This window comes from Hemitrygon akajei, chromosome 13, assembly GCF_048418815.1.
Source record: "Hemitrygon akajei chromosome 13, sHemAka1.3, whole genome shotgun sequence".
In the NCBI taxonomy this organism is placed as follows: Eukaryota; Metazoa; Chordata; class Chondrichthyes; order Myliobatiformes; family Dasyatidae; genus Hemitrygon; species Hemitrygon akajei.
In genome coordinates, this window is record NC_133136.1 from 64,754,344 (window position 1) to 64,772,603 (window position 18,260).

An 18,260-nucleotide genomic window follows, 5' to 3' on the forward strand; every position below is an offset into this window, starting at 1 on the left:
TGATGACACAGATGTATAGACGTAACAGGAGGATGGGGTTGAAGAAATGTTTGTCATGTTTTACATCCAGTAATCAGTGTGACAGCATATCTCAGCATTGTAGTTAAGTCGGGAATGTTTTCCAGGATTGTAGTCTTGGGGGAGCAAGCCAGCATGCAACAAGGAGGCACCCTGCAGAACAAACATTTTCATTTGGATTAGTCTTTGACCTTGGATCCAGTGCATGGCTACTTGCCCCCTTAGAGTTTGGAGTTTTACCATCCCACCCCTTCATTATATGCTTCATTTTCCCACAAATAGCCCATCTCGTGTTATTTGCTTAAAAAAGAAAGGGCTGAACTGTCCATTAATGTAGCTCTTCAATTGTGGTGGATAACTATCTTTCACATCCTTTCATAGTTGCTTAGTCTCATTATAGTTGTATCTGTACAGTGTGTTTGGTATAGTTGTCGTGTTTTACCAAAACCAACTTGCAGTCACGATTGACGGCGGATTGTTTGGTTTTCATTTGAATGGAGTAGACAAAGATACATAGCGAGATTAGACTTTGCAAATCATTACTAATATTCTCGGTTTAACTTTGTGTATTTGGTCCAGGTTATTGTGTGTATTTTAAAGGGAAAACCAAGATGTAACATGTAAAAAAAAAAAGGTCTGCTCAAGACAGGGATTAACTAGTAATTTCTAGTGAAGGGATCTCAAGAATACTTGGTGGAGAATTCTATCAAGAAGAAACATCGTGCACAAAATGTAGAGGTTGTAAATAACTTTTTGTGTCACTTGCACAGTGAAATTCAACAAATTTGGTGGGAAGGACGATGGTTCAAGCTTCAAGGCTGCTCTGCTGTCTGGTCCTCCGGGTGTAGGTAAAACAACCACAGCTACTCTAGTATGTAAGGTAAGACTACCTGAATACCAAAGCAAAGCACCTTTCCCTTCTATAAGTTGCATGCAGAATCTTTTTATAGTACTGCTTCATATTTAGCAGCCACAAGTTGTCAGAATGAATTAAGTAATGATGTCCAATCTGAATTATGCTGGATGTACCATCAATTGCCAAAAATTGTCATTTTTGATAGCTTAATTTGTGGACCAGACAATTCTTTACTTTATTGTCACCAAACGATTGATACTAGAGCGTACAATCATCACAGCGATATTTGATTCTGCGCTTCGTGCTCCCTGAAGTACAAATCGAAGTAAATATAATAAACTTAAATTATAAATCATAATTAGAAAATAGAAAAGGGAAAGTAAGGTAGTGCAAGTCAGGTCCGTATATTTGGAAGGTACGACCCAGATCCGGGTCAGGATCCGTTCAGAAGTCTTATCATAGTTGGAAAGAAGCTGTTCCCAAATCTGGCCGTACGAATCTTCAAGCTCCTGAACCTTCTCCCAGAGGGAAGAGGGACAAAAAGTGTATTGGCTGGATGTGTCGTGTCCTTGATTATCCTGGCAGCACTGCTCCGACAGTGTGCAGTGTAAAGTGAGTCCAAGGATGTTAGATTGGTTTGTGTGATGTGCTGGGCTGTGTTCACGATCTTCTGCAGCTTCTTCTGGTCTTGGACAGGACAACTTCCATACCAGGTTGTGATGCACCCTAGAAGAATGCTTTCTACGGTGCATCTATAAAAATTAGTGAGGGTTTTAGGGGACAGGCCAAATTTCTTCAGCTTTCTCAGGAAGTAAAGGCGCTGGTGGGCCTCCTTGGCAGTGGAATCTGCTTGGTTAGACCAAGTCAGGTCATTTGTGATATTCACCCTGAGGAACTTAAAGCTCTTGACCTGTTCCACCTGCGCACCATCAATGCAGATAGGGTCGTGTGGTCCGCTACTCCCTCTGAAGTCGACAACCAATTCCTTCGTCTTGCTGATGTTGAGGGATAGGTTATTGTCTTCACACCATGCCACCGGGTTCTTAATTTCCTTTCTGTACTCAGACTCATCATTACCCAAGATACGGTCTACAATTGTGGTGTCATCAGCAAACTTGTATATTGAGTTCAATGGAAACTTGGCTACACAATCATGGGTGTATAGCAGGAGGCTGAATACACAGCCTTGTGGGGCACTGGTGCTCAGAGTGATTGTAGAGGAGAGCTTGTCCCCTATTTTTACAGCCTGGGTCCTGTCTGTGAGGAAGTTGAAGATCCAGCTGCAGATCTGAGTGCTAAGACCCAGGTTCCGGAGCTTAGGAATCAGTTTATTTGGAATAATAGTATTAAAGGCAGAGCTGTAGTCAATGAAAAGGAGCCTTACATATGTGTCTTTATTCTCCAGGTGTTCTAAGGAGGAATGTAGTGCCAGAGAGATGGCATCTGCCGTTGATCTGTTGCTCCGGTAGGCGAATTGCAAAGTGTCAAGGTTGACCGGTAGGCTATGGTTGATGTGTGCCATAACCAATCACTCGAAGCACTTCATAGCATTGATGTTAGAGCTACAGGTCGATAGTCATTCAGGCATGCCACCTTGCTTTTCTTCGGCACCAGGATTATCGTTGCCTTCTTAAAACACGAGGGGATCTTAGACTGAAGCAGGGAGCAGCTGAAGATGTCAGCAAACACTACAGTTAGCTCGCTTGCACAGGCCCGGAGAACCTGTCTCGGGACGCCATCTGGGCCCGTCGCCTTCCTTGGATTTATCTTCAGGAAGGTTCTTCTAATGTCTTCCTTGGTGACGATGAATCTCAATGCCATCAGGTCCGGTTCATCCGGAGGGGGCGGGACGCTCCTCTTCTGTTCGAATCTTGCATAGAATACATTAAGTTCGTCAGGAAGAGAAGCACTACAGTTATTGATATTCCCAGCCTTTGCGCCCAGTGATCTCATTTAGACCCTGCCATTGTCTATTGGCATCCCTCTGGTTAGCCTAGGCTTCCAACTTGGCTCAATATTGCCTCTTGGTGCCCTTAATGGCTTTCCGGAGTTCACGCCAGGATGTCGTGTAGTGACTGGTATCCCTGGACCTAAAAGCTGCAGCTGTAGCCTTCAAAAGGGACTGAACCTCATAATTCATCCAAGGTTTCCGGTTAGGGAATACCCGGATCGTCTTGCGAGATACGCAGTCTTCTGTACATTTCCAGATAAAGTCTGTGACAGCTGAGACATACTCATCGAGTTTAGCTGCCGAGTCCTTGAATACTAACCAGTCCACTGATTCAAAGCAGTCACGGAGGACCTCATCCGTTTCCTCTGTGCAACGCGACACCACTTTTGACACCGTGACCTCCCGCTTCAGTTTCTGTTTGTAAGCCGGGAGGAGGAGTACGGCCTGATGGTCCGATTTTCCTAAGTGAGGTCGTGGGACGGAACGGTAGTCATTCTTGACTGCTGTGTAACAGTGGTCAAGTATATTCGGGCCTCTAGTGGAGCAGGAGACATGTTGGTATAACTTTGGTAGCATTTTTCTGAGGTTGGCCTGGTTAAAGTCCCCGGCTGTAATGAGCAAAGCCTCCGGATACCTGGTCTCAAGTTCACTGATGTTGGCATACAGTGTATTCACAGCACACTCCACATCCGCCTGGGGGGGGAATGTAGGCCGCTGTCAGTATGACCGAGGTGAATTCCCGTGGCAGATAATAGGGACGACACTTCACCGACAGATGTTCCAGGTCCGGGCTGCAGGAGCTTGTCAGTGCCACTGTGTCCGAGCACCACACAGTATTGATCAGTAGGCAGATACCACTTCCCTTTGTCTTGCCCGAAGACACTGTGATCTGATGGATCGAAAATCCCTCTGGTCAGATGGCACAGTCGGGGGTGGCAGGGGAGAGCCAGGTCTCCGTGAAACAGAATACACAGCAGTTTTGCATCTCCCTGCAGTACGTGAGTCTCCCTTTAAGATCATCCACCTTGTTCTCTACGGCTTGCACATTAGCTAGTAGGATGGTGGGCAGAGGGACCCTAAAGCCCCTCTGCTTCAATCTGACCAGCAGCCCAGCTCTTTTCCCACGCTTCCTCGGTAATTTGTGCATTTTTCCATGTTTCCATCGATGCAGTGTGTTGTTGGCAGCTGTTTGAAGTTGGTGGATGTGTCTCGTGGGGATCGATCGGCGGGTCGTGTCGTTGGGTGCTCCAGGTCGGGCCGAGTGATGGGGGAGGCTCTGCTGCCACTTCCAACTGCCGGGGGCCCAGGCTGTCGATCGGGTCAGGTCCCGAAGCCGACACTTAATCCTGGAGGGCTGGGCTGCCGGCTGAAACAAGTCCGTGAACTGTGTCACGGAGGCCTCCGCTCCAGCTGAGCCCCGGGCTCGATTTCCGAGGTCGGCAGCGGAGGCCTCACTTCCGGCAGCTGTGGATGGCCACCAGCGGGGCTCTATGGTGGTCGCTCCGGGGAAGCGTCTGGGGTACCTTGAGGTCTCTGACGTCTCTTCTGCGTGGTCGTCTGCTTCGGAGAGGTGCTGGTCGGAATGGGCCGCGTCTCCAGGTGCTCCGACACGGTAGCAGGCCATGGGTTTCCGGGAACGTGGTGGACCTCGGACCAGGCCTCGCTGATTGGGTCCGGGTGTGGTCCGGAGTTGAGGAAGCAATTCTGGCGTGTCGGTGATCTCCAGCTGGGTCAGTAGCTTCGCCAGGGTGTTGTTGATTTTGCTAGATGTAGCAAATTGGAGGTTTAGAAGGGTTTCTCGGGTATAGGATAGTGTAGAGGGCAGTTTGCTCGGGAGAGCACGCACAGAGTCGCCAGATACCGGCGGCATCTTAATAACATCTTTTATTCCTGTCTCACATATTTCAGCTGCCTTGGTGTGTTCGTGTAATATTACCAAGTTAAATAGCTCTTTGCATATTTGACCAGCCCTACAAAATCACTTGGGTCCAAATACAAATGTTACAATTTCCTTTGCATCAAATTTGTAAAGAAAAAAAATTGCATTTATTTTTGCCCAGTCATGCACAACTTGCAATTAATAGATTATTAACGGCGTGAAAGAGAAAACACTTTAAATTTGTAGTAACTCTCTTGCGCATTGCAAGGATTATGATTGGCTCTTTGGCTAATTTATCTAATTATAATAACAATTCTACCGCCAGGACTTAAGAACTTTTTAAAAGCTATTATTAATGCTTTTTGAGATAGTGATTTAGATGCATATCATATTTTTTACTGAGTTAAGTATTGTATGTAATTAGTTTTGCTACAACAAGTGTATGGGACATTGGAAAAAAAGTTGAATTTCCCCATGGGGATGAATAAAGTATCTATCTATCTATCTATAACATGTTTATGTTATCTTGATTATGGAATAATGTTTCATTCATGTCAGTGCTTGGGGAAAAATGAAATCTCCAATTAAGAGATTATCATAGAAATCTTCATACCTAGGCTGCTTCTGTTTCTGCCATACTGCATTTCAGACTAATTTTCTTCATTTCTGCTCAGTACCTTTTGTAACCCTTTATGCTCTATCTGAGACATCTTTCTAGTTTAAGTTATTGTTCATTCCACTTTCTCCTGACAGAAGGAATGGGCCTATTGCACTTCTCTGCGCTGTCTGTGGGACTTTGATTACGGGGTCAGGATAAGAGACATAGATTGAGTGGGTAGCCAGAGACTTTTTTTCCAGGGCTGAAATGGTTAATACAGGGAGCATCATTTTAAGGTAATTAAAGGAAAGAATAGGGGTGATGTTAGAGGAAAGCTCTTTACATAGTAGTGGGTGCATGGAACTCCCAGTTGGGGGTGGTGGTTGAGGTATTTGTACTAGAGACATTTAAGAGACTCTGAGGCACATGGATGATAGAAAAACGGAGGGCTATGTAGCTGGGAAGAGTTAGATGGGTGTTTAAAAAGTTGGCACAACTTTGTGAGCCAAAGGGCCTGTATTGCACTGTAATATTCTAAGTTCTATTGCAGGTTTGACTTAGCCAGGTACAGTACTTTTGTGCACATTACTTAAACTTTGATCTGAATACATCATAATTTTATCTTCTCACGTGTGCAACCTTGAATCTGTGTGGAGGGGGATTGGAGGGTGCATTTTGATAAATAAAGTGTGGATATTGTGAGGGACTTGTTTCTCGTTGAGATTTTTTTGCAGGCTTTTAATAATTGTTGCAGGGAAGTTTTTTTTGACTTTGAATTACTAAATGTACTGATCTAAAGATTAATAGCAACCTACTGAAGGTTGATTTAAATACATTTTTCCATCTTTAAATTCAGTTGTTGCATTGTACTCAGAGGGAAGGACAAAATGTGGTTGACAAATATTTTTCATTGAAATCGTTTGCCAGTGCTTCTCTTTTTGGTAAAGTAGCCTATTGAGTGAGATACCACAGTGTTTTAAAACTTACCACAGCAAGAGGCACAGTACATGTATTTTAGAAGTGAACTTTTGGACTGTTCAACAGTAATTTGTATGTGTTCTATCTTTACTGTAATAAACATTCAAGTTACTTCATGGTATTCCTAAATAAAATGTAACACAACCAGGAAAGGATATGAAGACGTGGTGAAAAGCTTGAACAGAAAGATGAGTTTTAGTAACAAATTAGAAAAGAATTAGGTTGAGATGAAATTCAGAAGGATGGGGCTGTGGGAATTTGCCAGTTTAAGTAGTAATTTTGGGGCTAATCAAGAGCTCTGATTTGTAATAGAGGACAGATTGGAATTCTGATGAATTAACATTATGTAAATGATCATTCTCCAATATTTGTATGTCCTTTAGAACACTTTAGCTCTTTTTAATTCTTTCTACTGTCTGACTGTCTTTCAACACAGGTTGTGCCCCTTTATCAGGGTTTATTCTTAAACTGATAAATTACAATTGTGTCTTTATCTGGAAGGAACTGGGATACAACTATGTTGAACTCAATGCCAGTGACACTCGCAGCAAGAACACGTTGAAAGAAGTGATAGCAGAATCATTGAACAACACCAGCATCAAAGGCTTCTGTTCTGGTATGTACTTCGTATGTTTCGGGTTTCAGATCAGGACTTGCCTGTTGGCACTGTTCCACAAATGGCATTGTTATTGATACTGTTCTGCAAATGCTTAAAAAGGTTTCTCTGTTAGCTCGACTGTTTTTCATTTCAGGAACTGCATCGTTAGGTCCCAAACACTTGTTAATCATGGATGAGGTGGATGGGATGGCTGGTAATGAGGACAGGGGTGGAATACAGGTAACAGTTTGAGTCATTTGATGAAGAGGTTTGTTCACTTAAATGTTTAGCCAGGGATTTCTGTAAGTACTGCAATTTACTTGAGAATGGATGGATTCTTTTTATTGTTATACTTGCAGTGTTTCCACCAATATATTGCAAGCATTTAGTGATACTTCACTGATTTGCTGCATCAGAATTTGTTGTGGAATATAACTTCCAAATGCGTATTTCCCTTGTGCTTACTGCCAGTGTTTGTTAGTCTTGTGTGCTTGGGGTAAGAGACTCAATAGTTCCTCCAGCTTGTATGGTATAAATTTAATGCCTTGTCTGTTACAATTTACACTCAGTACACCTGGGCACCTGCTCATTATTGCAAATATCTAATCAGCCAATCATGAGGCAGCATCTCAATGCAGACAAGTATGTAGATATGGTCCAGAGGTTCAACTATTGTTCAGACTAAACATCAAAATGGGGAAAGAAATGTGATCCAAGTGACTTTGACCTTGGAATGATTATTGCTGCCGGATGCCACGCGACATTAATGTGCAGCAGAACATCTGTCAACACAACACTTCATGGGCTACAGCAACGTAAGACCACAGACGTGTACCCAGTAGCCATAGAGGAGGTACCTAATAAAGTGACCACTGAGTGTATATCCCTCGGCCCCAAAAGCCACGTATGTGGTATGCGGAAAGAGGAAAGCACAAAATAAAACCGAGAACCTGGAAATTTTCTGTTGCGAGTTGAAGACACGATTATGTAGCCACGTATGGGATATGCGGATCTAGATGCTGGGGTTTCCAGCCTGGGGCCCACAGACTCCTAGGTTAATGGCATTAAGAGGCTGGGAACTACTGATCTGGATGGAAGTTGAGGAATGATATGTCGGTGAAAGTTTGGTCATGGGAGAAGGTGGTGGTGGATGAAAGTGGCATCTGAGCATCTAAGATGCATCGGAAAGAATTAGTAAGCTTATTTCTTGAATCTTAGCTGTGAAATAAAACTTGACTTTTCTTATCTTCATGGGCTAATTTTAAGCCTTTTCACTGGAACAAAGATAATGTTTTTTTTTGTTTTTAAAAAATTTTTTAAATTAGTTTTTCAAAACATTTTACAAAATTAAAAACCCCAAATCCCGATGAGGAGCATTAATACAGAGCAAGGTTAAGCATACAATAACAATGTGCTACAGAGGAAGAGAATTTAACAAAAAAGCACCTAAATTAAAGACAAGTGAGCTTAGTGTCCTCCCCAAACCCCACAACACAAGAAAAAAAACAACAATTCCAGACCAACCACCACACAATATAGAGAGTATAAGTCCGGACAGTCAAACTCCCAGACTGTGAATACACTTAGCAACAGAGGATAATAATGCCTACTACCAGAAAAAAAACAGGGAGCTGAAAGCAAGGGACCGAAAAGAAAAAAAAACCCTAGTCAAGAGGAAGGTTATGAAAGTACTCGATAAAAGGCCCCCAGATCTTATGGAACTTTAAATCCGAATTGAGAACTGAATAATGAATTTTTTCGAGGTCCAAGCAGGCCATAATGTCGTTAAGCCATTGCGCATGAGTGGGCAGGGCAACATCTCTCCATCTAAGGAGGATCAAGCGTCTCGCCACAAAGATAATGTTTTGAATTAGGAGTGATATTATTTCTGTATTTGCATTTCTGACAGTATTAATTTATTTTCTCCTGGTCTTTTCACACCAGTGGGCAGGTTGAAATCCTACCTCAAATATCTGAAAGGAAATTAAGTTATTGGATGTATTCTATTCTGTTTCAGGAGCTGATTTCTCTCATAAAGCAGACCAAGATTCCCATAATCTGTATGTGTAATGATCGGAACCATCCCAAGATACGGTCTTTAGCAAATTACTGTTTTGATCTCCGTTTCCAGCGGCCTCGAGTAGAACAAATTAAGGTAGGGCTTGATAATTGTGTCTTTTTAATCATCCAATCCTTGTTGAGCTGCTGTGGCTTCTTGGTAGTTTTGAACGTATGCTCAAGCCTCTCTCCTTGAAAGTAGTAAGTAATACTAGTATATAGTTTTAGCCATCTGAATTTTGAGCCTAAATTATATTTGCATCCTGTAGTCCACCTGCACCTTCCTCACAAATACCAGGGGTTTTTGCTTCCACCCACCATCTTTGCTGAAAGACTAGATATAGATACTTGGGACTCTCTTTCAGTCTCCCCAAATGGTTAAAATTCTTGCTTTTTGCACTGCAAGAACCTGACTGCTTTAACACTTGCATTATTGAAGTGCTGGTTTTGGTTATAGGTTATCTTTATGCATTTGGGGCAAGTTTGCAATGGCAAAAAAAAACTGGAGATTGCTTTGCGAAGTAAAGAAAATTTGCATTTTTTTTCCTACGTGAACAATGGCTACATTTTACAGAAATCACTTAAAACCACCATCATTGTCTACAAACACACCAATGAACAGTATTGGAAGGAATGCTAATGTTAAAGTTGGCTACAACCTGATAGAAACATTGATCCTCAATGACTTTAAGCCTATTTTTCTATCTTCAGGGTGCAATGATGACTGTTGCTTTTAAAGAAGGCTTGAAGATTCCTCCTCCAGCTATGAATGAAATTATACTTGCAGCCAGTCAAGATATCAGACAGGTTAGTGATTGAATGTGAACAGCAGAGGTCAAGTTCTGTGAACTCTTGTCACTGAACATCCCAACAAAATGTTTTGTGTTATTGCAGACTGGTGATAAAAGTACTGAATTGACAGTTTGCAACTAGTCTGGATAACCTTAAGCACCTTTTACTAGAATTGGTATTGAACTTAATCCTTATTGCTGTTGAACCATGTGTGAATTCAGAGCTTAGAGATTTCAGCTGAGGAAAGATTGGATAAAATGTCAGGTGGTTGTTTTCTTTGGATTAGGAAGTGAAGATATTGTTCTTTAGCTTTTGTGCACTTCAACGAAAAAGAAAGGATAGGAAGACTCCATTTTCTCTTTAGCAGAGGCAAGTAATGAGAGAGTTCAGAGTAATTTGTAGAAAGTGTGGAGCCAGAATAATTATTTCCTCATCTCACAGTGGGTATGGGTTTGGAACATATTGCCTGTAAGTTGTAAGTCCTCATCAGATTAAAAAGTACTTAGGGGGGTAAACACATCAAGTAGTTTTTATAACAATCGGTACTGTGAGAGTTGGGCTGGATTTTTCTTTTTTTGTTGGTGTGGGCCCTGTAAATTTCCATTAACTTATAAAGATTTGTTTTTTTTTATGCGTATTTTCTAGATCCTGCACAATCTCAGTATGTGGTGTGTAGAAAACAAGACTCTGACATACGATCAGGCTAAAGACAATGGCAAGAAGACAAAGAAAGACATTAAACTGGTGGGGTTATTATTTAAAACATGATTTATTGAAAATACTGTAAGAAAAATGATATGCAAATGAATGACTGAGGCTTTCAAGTTCCAGCAAAATATGTGAATTTTTGTACCAGCACTTACTGATTTGTTCTTGCTTGTAGTTTTTACTGAATTTTCTGGTCATGTTGGGATGTTAGTTCGGGAGGGTGGAGCATATTCTCACATTGTTTTTAACATCCCTCTTCCCCCGGATGTTCAAAGAGAACATCCATAAGTAGAATTTATCCATGTTTTGTGTGTTTTCCAAATATCTCTCAATATGGTATCCACACCTTTGCAGTATTGTATACATAGTATTGAAAGAGCAAAATTACTAAAGGTGGGATTGGGGGTGGGGGGAGAGAGAACTAATAAATTCTTCTTGGACTTCCAGACGGGTATAGGTATTAATTTTAACAAACTCTGCCATCTTCATCAGGGATGATGCCTGGGCACGTTGAGTTTGGTGGTATTTATACCCCTGCTGTCTATCCCTCATGATTGGTTAGTTCCGCTGTGCCACCTTGTTTACAATTTGAATTCCAGTTCTTAGAGCGAGACCTTTGTCTTTGAAATTCTTTTCTTCTAATTTTCTTTCAATGGCTTCCTCACTGGTTATCCCAAAAGCCATTGCCGCGGCACAGTGGCTGTTTTGCCGAAATCGAGTATTACAAAAAGAAAGTGACTGGCCCTCCAGGCACTACAGCAAAACCCAGCCATCCTGATTTTACCAGCGGAAAAGGGAAATGCGACAGTCCCAATCTCCTTGGAGGGATACCACAGGAAAGTCCACTGGATTCTGGATAATCTGTCCAAGAGCATAAGAAATGGGAGCAGGAGTAGGCTATCTGGCCCATTGAGCTTGCTCCACCATTCAATAAGATCATGGCTGATCTGACCATGGCCTCATCTCCACCTACCTGCCTTTTCCCCATAACTTAATTTCCCTACTATGCAAAAATCTATCCAACCTTGCCTGAAATATATTTACTGAGTTAGCCTCCTCTGCTTCATTGGGCTGAGAATTCCACAGATTCACCACTCTGGGAAAAGCCATTCCCTTTCTCTCTGTCCTAAATCTACTCCACTGAATTGTGAGGCTATGCGCCCTAGTTCTAATCTCACCTACTAGTGGAAACAATTTTCCTGCCTCTATTTTATCTACCTCTTTCATAATTTTATAGTTTCTGTAAGATCTCCTCTCATTCTTCTGAATTCCAGTGAGTACAGACCCAGGTGACTCAATTTCTCCTCATAGTCTAACTTGTCTCTGGAATCAGCCTGGTGAACCTCCTCTGCACTGCCTCCAAAGCCAGTATATCCCTCCTCAAGTACGGAGACCAGAACTGCACGCAGTACTCCAGGTGCGACCTCACCAGTACCCTGTGCAGTTGTAGCATAACCTGCCTACTCTTACATTCAATCCGTCTGGCAGCGAAGGCCAACATTACATTTGCCTTATTGATAGCCTGCTGCATCTGCAAACCAACCTTTTGTGATTCCTGCACAAGCACTCCCAAGTCCCTCTGGACAGCAGCATGCTGCAATTTTTTTTGATTATTTAAGTAATAATCTATTCTTATGTTTTCCCTTCCAAGGTGGATGACCTCACATTTACCATCATTGTACTCCAACTGCCAGACTCTTGCCCATTCACTTAACCTATCTATCTCTCTCCAGACTCTCCGTATCTTCTGCACAATTTGCTTTTCCACTAAATTTGGTATTATCAGCAAACTTAGATACGTTACACTCGGTCCCATCTTCCAGATCGTTAATGTATATCGTGAACAGTTGCAGGCCCAGCACCGACCCCTGTGGCTCACCACTCACCACTGATTGCCAACCAGAGTAACACCCATGTATCCCAACTCTCTGCTTTCTATTAGTTAACCAATCCTCTACCCATGTTAATACATCACCCCCAACTCTATGCATCCTTATCTTATGGATAGGTCTTTCATGTGGCACCTTATCGAACGCCTTCTGGAAATCCAAGTAAATTATGTCCATCTGTTCCCCACTATCCACTGCGATTGTTATATCCTCAAAGAACTCCAGAAAGTTTGTCAAACAGGACCTGCCTTTGCTGAATCTATGCTGCGTCTGTCTGGCGGATCCATTTCTTTCCAAATGCCTTGCTATTTCTTTAATGATAGCTTTTAACATTTTTCTAACTATAGATGTTAAACTAACTGACCTGTAGTTCCCGGCCTTTTGCCTACATCTTTTGGAACAGTGGCTTGACATTTGCAGTCTTCCGATCCCCTGGGACCTGCCCAGAATCCAGAGAATTTTGGTAAATTATCACCAAAGCCATAACTTCTGCCATTTCTTTCAATACCCTGGGATGCATTCCATAAAGACCAGGGGACTTGTCTATCTTCAGGCCTACAAGTTTGCTCAGCACTACTTCTTACTACTGCTGGGTGAAAGAAGCCTTTGAAATAAAACTAGAGGAAAGGAATTATTTTTAAAAAAAAGGATGAAGGTCTTGCTCTAAGTAAGAACTGGAACTCAATTGTAAATAAGGTGGGACAGCAGAAATCTGATTGGATGAGAACTAACCAATCAGGAGGGATGGATGACAGTGGTATAAATACCAGTGGACTAGACTTGCCCAGGCATCATTCTTGATAAAGATGGCAGAGTTTGTCATTGAAACGTCAGTTAAAATCAATGCCTGTACCCGGCTGGAAGCCCAAGAAGGGTTTATTCGCAATATGGTTTATTCAGATATCCTCGAGGGTAGTAATCTCCGGATTGCTGCCTGTTCCACATGCCAGTGAGGGTAAGAGTAGGTTGCTGTGGCAGATGAACATGTGGCTGAGAAACTGGTGTAGGGGGCAGGGTTTCAGATTTCTAGATCATTGGGACCTCTTCTGGGGCAGGTGGGACCTGTACAAGAGAGACGGGTTACACCTGAACTACAAGGGGACCAATATACTTGCAGGGAGGTTTGCTAGTGTTATTGGGGAGGGTTTAAACTAGATTTGCAGGGGGATGGGAACCAGAGTGCCAGAGTAGATAGTGGAACGGGGGTAAAAATAAATGATGTTAGTAGTTCATGCAAAGTCACAAATAGTAAGGTTGTGTGTAGTGGTAATAATCTTCTGAGGTGTGTATATTTCAATGCGGGGAGTATTGTGGGAAAGGCAGAAGAGCTGAGGGCCTGGATTGACACATGGAATTATGACATCATTGCCATTACTGAAACTTGGCTACAGGAGGGGCAGGACTGGCAGCTCAATGTTCCAGGGTTCCGATGTTTCAGACATGATAGAGGCAGAGGGATGAAGGGTGGGGGGGTGGCTTTGCTAGTCAGGGAAAATATTACAGCAGTGCTTCGGCAGGACAGATTAGATGGCTTGTCTACTGAGGCCATATGGGTGGAGCTGAGAAACAGGAAAGGTATGACCACATTAATAGGGTTGTATTATAGACCCAATAGTCAGCGAGAATTGGAGGAACAAATCTGCAGAGATAACAGACAACTGCAGGAGACAGAAAGTTGTGATTGTAGGGGATTTTAATTTTCCACACATTGATTGGGACTCCCATACTGTTAAAGGTCTAGATGGGTTAGAGTTGGTAAAATGTGTTTAGGAAAGTTTTTCTAAATCAATATATAGATGTACCAACTAGGGAGGATGCAATATTAGATCTCCTATTAGGAAATGAGTTAGGGCAGGTGACGGAAGTGTGTGTAGGGGAACACTTTGGTTCCACTGATCATAACGCCATTAGTTTCAACTTGATCATGGATAAAGATAGATCTGGTCCTGGGGTTGAAGTTCTAAACTGGAAAAAGGCCAAATTTGAAGAAATGAGAAAGGATCTAAAATGTGTAGATTGGGACAGGTTGTTCTTCGGCAAGGATGTGATTGGTAAGTGGGAGGCATTCAAAGGAGAAATCTTGAGAGTGCAGAGTTTGTATGTTCCTGTCAGGGTTAAAGGCAAAATGAATAAGAATAAGGAACCTTGGTTCTCAAGGGATATTGGAACTCTGATAAAGAAGAGAGAGATGTATAACATGTATAGGCAACAGGGAGGAAATGAGATGCTTGAGGAGTATAAAAAGAGTAAGAAAATACTTAAGAAAGAAATCAGGAGGGTTAAAAGAAGACATGAGGTTGCTTTGGCAGTCAGGGTGAAGGATAATCCTAAGAGCTTCTACAGGTATGTTAAGAGCAAAAGGATAGTAAGGGATAAAATTGGTCCTCTTGAAGATCAGAGTGGTCAGCTATGTATGGAACCAAAAGAAACAGGAGAGATATTAAATGGTTTTTTTGCATCTGTATTTACTAAGGAAACTGGAATGGAGTCTGTGGAAACAAGGCAAACAAGTAGGGAGGTCATGGAACCTATACAGATTGAAGAAGAGGAGATACTTGCTGTCTTGAGGCAAATCAGAGTAGATAAACCCCCAGGACCTGACAGGGTATTCCCTCGGACCTTGAAGGAGACTAGTGTTGAAATTGTAGGGGCCCTGGCAGAAATATTTAAAATGTTGATATCCACGGGCCAGGTGCCAGAGGATTGGAGGATAGCTCGTGTAGTTCCGTTGTTTAAAAAAGGCTCAAAAAGTAAGCCGGGAAATTATAGGCTGGTAAGTTTGACATCGGTAGTAGGTGAATTATTGGAAGGAATACTAAGAGATAGGATCTACAAGTATTTGGATAGACAGGGACTTATTAGAAAAAGTCAGCATGGCTCTGTGCGTGGTAGGTCATGTTTAACCGATCTATTAGAGTTTTTCGAGGAAGTTACCAGGAAAGTGGATGAAAGGAAGGCGGTGGATGTTGTATACATGGACTTCAGTAAGGCCTTTGACAAGGTTCCACACGAGAGGTTAGTTAGGAAGATTCAGTCGCTAGGTGTACATGGAGAGGTAGTAAATTGGATTCGACATTGGCTCAGTGGAAGAAGCCAGAAAGTGGTAGTGGAGGATTGCTACTCTGAGTAGCAATCTGAGTAGCCTGTGACTAGCGGTGTGCCACAGGGACCAGTGCTGGGTCCATTGTTATTTGTCATCTATATCAATGATCTGGATGATAATGTGGTAAATTGGATCAGCAAATTTGCTGATGATACAAAGATTGGAGGTGTAGTGGACAGTGAGGAAGGTTTTCAAAGCTCACAGAGGGATTTGGACCAGTTGGAGGAATGGGCAGAAAAATGTCAGATGGAGTTTAATGCGGACTAGTGTGAGGTATTGCACTTCGGAAGGTCAAACCAAGGTAGAACATACAAGGTAAATGGTAGGACACTGATGAATGCAGTAGAGCAGAGGGATCTGGGAGTACAGATACATAATTCCCTAAAAGTGGCGTCACAGGTGGATAGGGTCGTAAAGAGAGCTTTTGGTACATTGGCCTTTATAAATCAAAGTATTGAGTATAAGAGTTGGAATGTAATGGTGAGGTTGTAGTAAGACATTGGTGAGACTGAATTTGGAGTATTGTGTGCAGTTTTGGTCACCGAATTACAGGAAGGATATTAAGGTTGAAAGAGTGCAGAGAAGGTTTACAAGGATGTTGTCGGGGCTTGAGAAACTGAGTTACAGAGAAAGGTTGAATAGGTTAGGACTTTATTCCCTGGAGCGTAGGAGAATGAGGGGTGATTTGATAGAGGTGTATAAAATTATGATGGGTATAGATAGAGCGAATGCAAGCAGGCTTTTTCCACTGAGGCTAGGGGAGAAAAAAAACCAGAGGTCATAGGTTAAGGGTGAAGGGGAAAAGTTTAAAGGGAACATTAGGGGGGGCTTCTTCATGCAGAGAGTGGTGGGAGTGTGGAATGAGTTGCCAGATGAAGTGGTGAATGCGGGCTCATTTTTGACATTTAAGAAAAACTTGAACAGGTAAATGGATGAGAGGGGTTGGGAGGGTGCAGGTCAGTGGGACTAGGCAGAAAAATGGTTAGGCACAGTCAAGAGCCAAAAGGCCTGTTTCTGTGCTGTAATGTTCTATACTAGGAAAGCACTAGATCCTTTTTCAAAAGAACTAGTACTCCCATTATAGAAACAAATGTGTATTAGGGTGTTTGAATTTAATAATATCATGGGAATGTGTGTATGGGTGTCAGTAAGTTGGGTGTTTGTAACCTGGGACTGGCCTGTACAATAATGAACAATCTTGCACAATGTGTTAATGTTTCTGACAATTTTGTGACTATTCTGACCAAGGCATAAATCTTGGAATAGTGAAAATCTCTAAGTACACTACACACAACATGTAATAAATAATGATTACAAAAACTCAGCTTTCCAATTTCAGGGTCCCTTTGATGTTGTGAGGAAAGTGTTTTCTGCTGGAGAGGAAACTGCCTCCATGAGCTTGATTGACAAGTCAGATCTCTTCTTCCATGATTACTCTCTCTCACCACTTTTTGTTCAAGAAAACTACCTGCATGTGAAGCCAGCAGCCTCTGGGTAAGTTGTAGATGTTGCCTTTCTGGCTGAGCTTTGTTTGATCTCAGATTTATTGTTTTTATAGCCATTTCAGATTTTCTTTATTTTCAGTCCCCTTTATAAACTGGTATCAGCCTGCTGACTTGTGTCTTGTTCTCTCATACCTAATGGAGCATAGGCTTTGATCTCCTTGCACTTTAGTGATTTGTTGTGCTTGTATTTTAGATCAAACCTCAAGAAGCATTTAATGCTGTTGAGTAAGACAGCAGATAGTATCTGTGACGGAGACCATGTTGATAAACAGATCAGATCTCGGCAGGCGTGGAATCTACTCCCTACTCAGGTTAGTGGTGTTGTCCGAGGAAAGATATCGTTTATTTCACTCACAATTTCAATCTACCTCTCTGGAGCAGTGTCATTGCTAACTGATACTTAGTTTTATTTTCTAAGCTGCTGCTTTAAATAAATTGCCATCTAGTAATTCCCTACCATCCCACAAGCTGCCATATATAGCAGGATCCAACCATTAGGTGCGTTAGGGATCACTGTCTAGTGACTGTCCTGACCCGCTGCACTGACCCACCTAGCACCTAGCACTGAACGTGGGACAAGTGCTACACCTCCTCCCTCACCCTCACCCCCATTCGGGGCCCCAGACTGTCCTTCCAGGCGATGCAACAGTTCACCTGAGTCTGCTGCATCCAGCACTCCTGTTGCGGCCCCCTCTACATGGGTGACACCCGACATAGATTTGGGGATCACTTTGCCCTGTCCACTACAAAATGTGGGATTTCTTGGCTTCCACCTGTTTCACCCACTTCCCATTCCAATGTTGGTCCATTGCTGTCTCTACTGCCACAATGATGCCACACTCGCCTTGGAGGAGGAATGCTTCATATTCTGTCTAGGTTGCCTCTAACCTGGTAATTTCTCTCCTCTTCCACCCCTCCCTCCACTTCTCTTTTTACATTCTTCATTCTGGCTCCCTTCTCATCCATTCTCACCTACTTGGTGCCCCTTCTCCTTTCTTCCATGGTCGACTGTCCTCTCCTGTCAGATTCCTCCTTCAGCCCTTCACCTTTTCCACCTATCACCACTCAACTTAATGTCCCCTCTTCCCCTCCCCCAAACTTGGTTTCACCTATCACTTTCCGGTTTGTGCTCCTTCCCCTTCCCCACCTTATTCTGCTTCTCTTAACACCCCTCACCTTTTCCAGTCCTGATGATCTTGGTCTGAAATGTTAACTGTTTATTCCCCTATATATCTGCTATCTAACTTGCTGGACTTTCTCCAGTACTTTGTGTATTATCTTCTAGGAGTTCTCTTGCTATTCATCTTGTGAATACACAGTTTAGTTT

At 42.6% G+C, this 18,260-nt stretch overlaps 1 protein-coding gene across 3 annotated transcripts in view; it reads left to right on the forward strand.

Annotated features, from left to right (window-relative positions):
* Positions 1–18,260, forward strand: part of rfc1 (replication factor C (activator 1) 1) — a 108,847-nt gene that overhangs the window by 84,304 nt on the left and 6,283 nt on the right. For all 3 annotated transcript variants that reach the window (XM_073064828.1, XM_073064827.1, XM_073064829.1), the window contains exons 14-21: positions 789–898; positions 6,782–6,896; positions 7,033–7,118; positions 8,896–9,033; positions 9,648–9,743; positions 10,374–10,472; positions 16,768–16,922; positions 17,127–17,244. In XM_073064828.1, coding sequence (XP_072920929.1) covers positions 789–898; positions 6,782–6,896; positions 7,033–7,118; positions 8,896–9,033; positions 9,648–9,743; positions 10,374–10,472; positions 16,768–16,922; positions 17,127–17,244 — 917 coding nt within the window. The remainder of the gene's footprint in view (positions 1–788; positions 899–6,781; positions 6,897–7,032; positions 7,119–8,895; positions 9,034–9,647; positions 9,744–10,373; positions 10,473–16,767; positions 16,923–17,126; positions 17,245–18,260) is intronic.